The sequence below is a fragment of the Chiloscyllium plagiosum genome, chromosome 17, assembly GCF_004010195.1.
Source record: "Chiloscyllium plagiosum isolate BGI_BamShark_2017 chromosome 17, ASM401019v2, whole genome shotgun sequence".
NCBI lineage: Eukaryota > Metazoa > Chordata > Chondrichthyes > Orectolobiformes > Hemiscylliidae > Chiloscyllium > Chiloscyllium plagiosum.
In genome coordinates, this window is record NC_057726.1 from 34,259,645 (window position 1) to 34,267,472 (window position 7,828).

At 38.8% G+C, this 7,828-nt stretch overlaps 1 protein-coding gene across 1 annotated transcript in view; it reads right to left on the reverse strand.

The window, feature by feature from the left end:
- Nucleotides 1–7,145, reverse strand: part of ankrd27 (ankyrin repeat domain 27 (VPS9 domain)) — a 61,798-nt gene extending 54,653 nt beyond the window's left edge. Inside the window, exons 1-3 of the mRNA XM_043707526.1 lie at nt 7,043–7,145; nt 4,837–4,915; nt 1,542–1,674 (exon numbers count right to left, since the gene is read on the reverse strand). Coding sequence (XP_043563461.1) covers nt 1,542–1,674; nt 4,837–4,915; nt 7,043–7,145 — 315 coding nt within the window. The remainder of the gene's footprint in view (nt 1–1,541; nt 1,675–4,836; nt 4,916–7,042) is intronic.
- Between the last annotated feature and the right edge of the window lie 683 nt (nt 7,146–7,828).

The following is a 7,828-nucleotide window of genomic DNA, read 5'->3' on the forward strand; positions in this document are numbered from 1 at the left end:
TGCAGAAGTTAAAGTGATTCTAAAGACTCATTTTCACAGAGAATACAATGGCACACCCTGTGGAGGAGCAAGGAATTAACTTCTGACTCCATGTTTAACTGAGCATATGCATGCACCAGAAGTGGCTGCCTGCTTCTCTGTTTCGGTGAAGTTGAACTCTAACAGAAAACTGGGGCCAATATTTTTCCAAAAGTGCACTTGTTGTTGAAATTTATAACAAGAAATGAATTTAGTTGCTTTAAAATATCGTAAAATATTCACCATGTTTTATCTAAAGAACAGTTAAGTTGGTAATTTTGTTAAGTTTGATTAGCCAGTGTAAATTATTGAAAACAGCACTATGGAAATATTTTTGAAAAAGATTCCCTAATATAGAACTTTCTCAGCCTAAACCTCATACTAGCAATAATCTATCTTTTTATATTTAAAAATTAATAAAGAAAATCATGAGCATGGAAATGGCAATAGCAATTTATGATTATAATTTCAATAGAAGATCAGTGCTTGGAGATCATTTTGACAAAACTACCCCTCTTAAGTTATTTGTGAATACAACATGTGTACCTATATTAGTCACACAGCACACAACACAGAAACAAGGAGTCAACAGCAATAATGGATTATTCAGCCCTAAACCTGCCCCATCTCCAACAAGATCATGGCTGACCGAATCACGGTCTCAACTCCACTTTCCTAACTGGCAACCCGTAACCCTTGACTCTATCAATGATTAAAGGTTGAGCCTACAGTACATACAATGACCTCACATCTACTGCTCTCAAGGAACAAAATTTCAGAGACTAATAATTTTCAGAAAAAGAAATGCACATCTCAATATTAAATGGTAAACCTCCTTCAAACGTTGGCCCCTAGTTCTAGATTTTCCCTCAAGGGGGAATGTGATCTCAGAACTGACCCTGTCAAATCCCTTCAATAAGATCATCTCTCATCTTCTCAACCCCAATGGGTATAGGCCCAAACAGCTTGAATATGTCTACCTTTATCTTTACTGGTATCCAGTAACTCCACGCAGTGATCTGTTACTGTTCCCCCAAACAACAATTTCACACATATGCAAATCTAATTTTCCATCATCACAACACCAAGTTCCAATGCTTCAACATACTGCATGAGTGTTGTAAATATACTCCACTCCTCTATTCTTTCCATAATGTAGTTTCCTAACAATTCCAAAGACCAAATTTGCATCTCTCCCTTCTAGATACACTCAAACCTGCAAACCTTCCAGATATTTAATCAATATTCTCTCCAACTGTACTCATTTGCAGATCTTAAAATTGACTGAGTCCTAATTATGCAGGCACTTTTTTTTAAAACTAAGTACTTGAGATTCCCATTTACAAAATGCACAATCACAAATTTGAACCTGGAAACAAAACAAAAAACCACTAAATGTGGGAAGATTAATTAGATTTAACTCATTCACATCTTTTATTTTAACTGTCTCCCTGAGTAAAACAGCAAAGTGCATTAAAAAAAAAGCACTGCAAAGTATTTCAAAAATATATAATGGTTCTTACAGGTTGACCAAGAGTCAAGTTGCCCTGATGAATGTACTCTACTGCAGCTTCAAAGGAAGTTAGACAATATCCCAGCTCGTCCTTGACTGCACTGCAAAATCTAAAATTTTTGATATAACTGAGATTGGCCATCCTGTAATGAGAAATGTTAATAAAAGGATTATAAAATAGTGGAAAAAACTCTAATAAATTAGATCAATTCTCTGTTTCACCAGCTACAACAACTACTCTCAACGGTTTGGAAGTTTTATGAACGAGAATTGTATCACAAGTAAGAGCACAGCAAGAAATATGTAAAACCACCAGACGAGAGAAGAATTTATATTTAACTTCCCATTTTCTAAACTTTTTAACCACAGAATTACTTTCAAAGTGATCATTGTTATTTGGCAAGCACAAATCAGCACACAATATCCAAAACACAAAAGAAAATATGTACGACGACTTTGATTTAGGCAAGAACAATACATTTGTGGTACATTTTCACCCAAAGTCTGAGTCCAAACCCCATCTAAAAGACACTGCTTCTGATAATTTTGAAGTGTTTAACTTGAATTATGTGAATCCTTAAACCTGACTCAGAGCCAAGTTAGTGCAGTGCCAACATATATAGAATCAACTACAAACAAAAAAGCTCAGCAGGTCTGGTACATCTGTGCAGAGAAAGCAGAGTTAACATTTTGGTTCCAGTGACCCTTGTTCAGAACTGATGGTAGCCAGGAAAAGGTTGCTTTTTATGCAGAAGATAGGGTTGGAGGAGGAGTAAGGAGTAAAAGATAGGAGGAGATCAGAGCCCAAAGAGAGAGAAGAATAGTTGCACAGACAAAGGAGTGGATAATGGTCAGCTGATGAGAATGAATTGTTGCTAATGGGGGCTATTAGTGGCTAACAGTGGATTATGTGAGATAGCAGACCACGTGATAATAAGGCTTGGTTTGTGGGGGTTGAGTTAAGGACATAGAATAAGGTTCCTCAAGCCTTAACATTGTTGAACTTGCTATTGAGCCCAGAAGGGTGCACAGTTCCCAAGGAAAATGAGATGCTGTTCTTCCAGCTTGCACTGAGCTTCAATGGAGTACTGTAGTAAGCCTGAGACAGAGAAGTTGGCCAGGGAACAAAAAGGTACTGTATTGAAGTGATAGGCAACTGGAAGCTTAGGGTCTTTTTTCCCCAGACAGAGTGTAGGTGTATTGCAAAACAGTCATCCAATTTATGCTTCCTTAGCCAAACGTGGAGGAACCACATTGTGAGCAGTGAATGCAATAGAGTAGATTGAGTGACATGCAAGTAAAGTGCTGCTTCACCTGGTAGGTGCATTTGGGCCCTTGGATACTGAGGAGGGAGTAGGGAAGTGGGCAGGTGTCACACTTTGAGATTGCAGGGGAAAGTGGCATGGAGCTCTGGGGATGATGTTGGAAGTGAAGGAGGAGTGGACTAGGGCATCCTTGGAGTGAGTCAGAATGATCTTGATCAGATAGACCAATGGGCTGAGAAGTGGCAGATGGAGTTTAATTCAGATAAATGCGAGGTGCTGCATTTTGGGAAAACAAATCTTAGGAGGACTTATACACTTAATGGCAAGATTCTCAGGAGTGTTGCTGAACAGAGAGATCTTGGAGTGCAGGTAGAAGGATAGTGAAGGCGGTGTTTGGTATGCTTCCTTTATTGGTCAGAGTATTGAGTACAGGAGTTGGGAGGTCATGTTGCGGCTGTACGGGACATAGGTTAGGCCACTGTTGGAATACTGCGTGCAATTCTGGTCTCCTTCCTATCGGCAAGAGTTGTGAAACTTGAAAGGGTTCAGAAAAAATTTACAAGGATGTTGCCAGGGTAGGAGGATGTGAGCTATAGGGAGATGCTGAACAGGCTGGGCTGTTTTCCCTGGAACAGAGGCTGAGGGGTGACCTTATAGAGGTTTACATAATTATGAGGGGCATGGATAAGGTAGATAGGCAAAGTCTTTTCCCTGGGGCTGGGGAGTCCAGAACTAGAGGGCATAGCATTAGGGTGAGAGGGGAAAGATATAAAAGAGACCTACAGGGCAACTTTTTCCACACAGAGGGTGGTACGAGTATGGAAGGAGCGACCAGAGGAAGTGGTGGAGGCTGGTACAATTGCAACATTTAAAAGACATTTGGATGGGTATATGAATAGGAAGGGTTTGGAAGGATATGGGCCGGGTGCTGGAAAGTGGGTCTAGATTGGGTTGGGATATCTGGTCGGCATGGACGGTTGGACTGAAAGGTCTGTTTCTATGCTGTACATCTCTATGACTCTATGAATGGTCCTTGCTGAAGACTGACAAGAGAGGGGAGGGGAGTATGGGGCTGATGGTGGCATCCTACTAGGAGGTGGCAGAAATGGCAGCTAATGATCCTCTGGCTATGAATACTGGTGTAATGGTGGGTGAGGACAAAGAAGACCCTATCACTGTTGTGGGAGGAAAGAAAGAAGGCTAAAGTGAAGGCTAAAGTGCAGGAGATGAGTCAAACCCAGCTGAGAGCCTTGAGGGCATGGTGCTGAGGAATCCTTGATTGAGGAAGAAAGTGGACATTTCAGAGACCTCCTTGTTGAAGTTGGCATCATCAGAACAAATGCAGCAAAGACAGAGGAACTAGGAAAATGGAATGGAGTATTTATAGAAATTAAGAGCTTGAGGATGTGTAATCAAGGTAACTGATGGGTTTGCAGTGGATATCAGTTATATCATTGATATACCGGAGGAAGAGTTTTGGAATAGGACTGGAACAAGCAATGTTCCACGTACCCCACAAACAGATAGACATAACTGGGGCCCTTGGAGGTAACCATGTGCACCTCTTTGACTTGAACAAAGTGGAAGGAGTTAAAAGAGAAAAGATATTTAGGAGTGAGGATGAGCTCGGCCTGGCAGAGGAGGATAATGGTGGATGACAATAGTTCAGACCTTTTTCCATCAAGAAGTGGAGAGCCCTAAGACCATCCTAGTGAGGGATGGACATGTAAAGGGATTGCAAGTCCATGGTAAAGAGATGGCAGCTGGAGTCTGCAAACTGGAAATAAATTGGCAACTAACTACTTTCTTTGAATATTTTAATGTTTTCAAATTCAAGCAAATTAAGTCCAACTACACAAGAGATATCTTGGATGAGAGAAACAAAAAGTACCTTACTAAAAGTACCTTACAAATTATTTATTTTCTGGAAAAGTATTAAAGTACAAGCACATTAGCAAAAATCATCATCTGTACAATGTTCTATTCCCCAAACTTGTTAATACCCCCAGAACATTTTGGTTTAAAGATTCATAAACATACCAGTTAGGAATTTCAGTTTTGACCAGTAGATAAAGCAGAACAGGCAGCAGATCATCAGCAGACATAGAATACAAGTTAACTGAAAAATCGAAAACAAGTTTTTGGTAAACACTGCACAATTATGTTCAATAAATACACTGCACACAGAGTGTCCCAGGAAATTCTGTATTTTTGAAATTCTACTCTAATAATGGCATATGTAGTGGTTTGTCACAGGTCTCATTTTACATTGCAAAAGCCTCGAGAAATTATGGCTTGACGTAATTAATGACAGCCCATCTCACTAATTTCCTTGGATGTTTGTGCCTGTTTACTGTATCTTCATTCAGCAGGTTATTGTTACAGCTTTGCAACAACCACCCCCAAAGAATTGAAATCAATCGCAATTATGAATTTGCTCAACTTCTTCCTATGTTGGAATGCTATTTAAATAAAAACTTGATTTTTAATATGCTTCCCTTAATTATGTTGACAAGAATAAATTATATTATTAAAATTTGAAAATATCACCATAAGTTACTGTCAACTGAATATCCACACAGCATTGGAAATCATGGCTTCTTTAACTATTATTATCCTGAAGAATAAACCTTAAAGTTACAGTAATGTTAATTTTGAAATAATTCATTCTGATATTCTTTTTCCAATTTAACATAGTTCTTCCATTGGTGGAAAAAGCACATTTGTTCTAATACTGTACTTACTGGCATTCCTTTAATAAATTTTAAATCATCCCCAGACAATTTGACTCGAACTATATACATCTCATTTATAGATTTATGTATTCATTATTTTTAACTCCACCAATAATAATGCATCAAGCATTGTAGATATATTGTTGAAATGGGTATGGCTCTGATGTTGTATTGCTCGCATTACAGCAGACTATTGTACATGTAAATTTACTGCAATTTATCACATTATACAAGGATCAATTTTGCCATAGGGGTAGTTTTATATTAAATGAAATGCAGCACATAAAACACCAAATTAGAATTGATGTCTGATGTCCTTCTGTATCTTAAAAATGACCCATCTATAAAGTGCCTAAATATAAATGTTTTTGGGTCATTATTTTGGTATTGAATAGAAGTGAATCAAATGCAATCATAAATGTTTTTAAGTAATGTTAAGTGCAGGATCACACCTCACAATGTACTATTTTATTGACTAAACAGAGATCTCAGTTCTTCCTTTGTCTTTGAAATACATCATATTCAAAATGCTGTATTTATTAAAGCTGGATAAATATCTAATGTGTAAAATAGGTGCAGTTCCTAGCTCTGAAGAATACTTGGTAGGGACCCATGGTTGCCACCTCCTATTAGCTATAAATTGGTGACTGTGCCACTTCTGATTTATTATGGCATATTCTAAATCTGTTTTCTTACAAATTGAGGCTAAAACGTGTCATCGGTGGAAGAGGATGATTTTTTTTAAATGACATTAATCGCCAATATTATTGTTGCCAAAAATTCAGGATTCCTTACGCCTCAAAATTTCAAATCCATTGAAAAAGGGCCAGAAACTGGTCTGTAACAACCTTGTCCTACAGTTTCTCCATTGCAAGTGGCCTTTGTAACTACATCATTGTTGTTTTCTTGAGCTTCAGACAGATATTGTCTAATGCAAGATAAAAACTGAAGGAACTGCGGATGTTGTAAGTCAGAAACAAAAAATGGAAGTTGCTGGCAAAGCTCAGCAAGTTTGGCAGCATCTGTGCAGAGAAATCAGAGTTCATGTTTCGGGTCCGGTGACCTTTCCTCAGAAGGGTTACCGGGCCCAAAACGTTAACTCTGATGTATCTTCACAGATGCTGCCAGACCTGCTGAGCTTTGCCAGCAACTTCCATTTTTTGTTTCTAACTTACAACATCCGCAGTTCCTTCAGTTTTTATCTTGCATTAGACAAGATCTGTCTGAAGCTCAAGAAAACAACAATGATGTAGTTACAAAGGCCACTTGCAATGGAGAAACTGTAGGACAAAGTTGTTACAGACCAGTTTCTGGCCCTTTTCAATGGATTAGAAATTTGAGGCTGAGCTTTTCTAGAAACTGCCATTTTTGTGTAACACAAGGTTATGGCCTTATTCTCCATCAGCAACTTTAGAAGTTTGAACACGTGCAGGAAAGCACTCCATCAACTAATCTATTACATAGTATAACACTGAACAAGACAGGCTATCTGTAGACTTGTGTCCTTTTACGGGTGTTTTTGTGAATGAAGACATTCAAAATGCTGGGGTCTTTGCAATTGCAGAAAGTTGCAAGGTGCTCAGCTTCCACTGAGCATGTTTGTTCCTTCCTCATCTCTCTAGGGTTTTCTCCCCATCCAATGTCCTCACTGGCCACCACTGAAGCCCATTTCACAAGTGCATGCTTCCCTGTGCTTGTGTAGCAGCATTGACATATGACATCATATGTAAATTCTACATATGTTGTGCACATTCCCAAATTTATACTTTCCCACATTATACTCCATCTACCGGATATTTATTCAATCACAAACTACCTATATTCCTCATGTCCTCTTCACAGGTTACATCCTGATCTTTAACAAATTTTGCAATTTGTGTCCTTCATCCAAGTCATTGCTGCAGATTGTAAATAGCTGAGGTCCCATCTCTGACATTCACATTAATGTACCAGGTGTAGTGGAGAAGCATAGCACTGGAAAAGCAAAGCAGGTCAGGAATTCCTGATTAAAGGCTTATGCCCAAAATGTCAACATTCTTGATCCTTGGATGCTGCCTGACTTGCTGTGCTTTTCCAGTGCCACACATTTCAACACTGACTCTGCAGCGCCTGCAGTCCTCACTTTCTCCTATGTACTAGTTATAGCTCATCAACTTAGTAATGACTTGTTTATTCCCATTCTCTGCCACTTGTTAGTTAAGCAATTTGTTTTAGAAATCTACTCAGATGTTGTTACACACCTCTGGAGCACTTAGGACTTGAACCCAGGTCTCTTGACTCATGGGTAGGGTCACAAC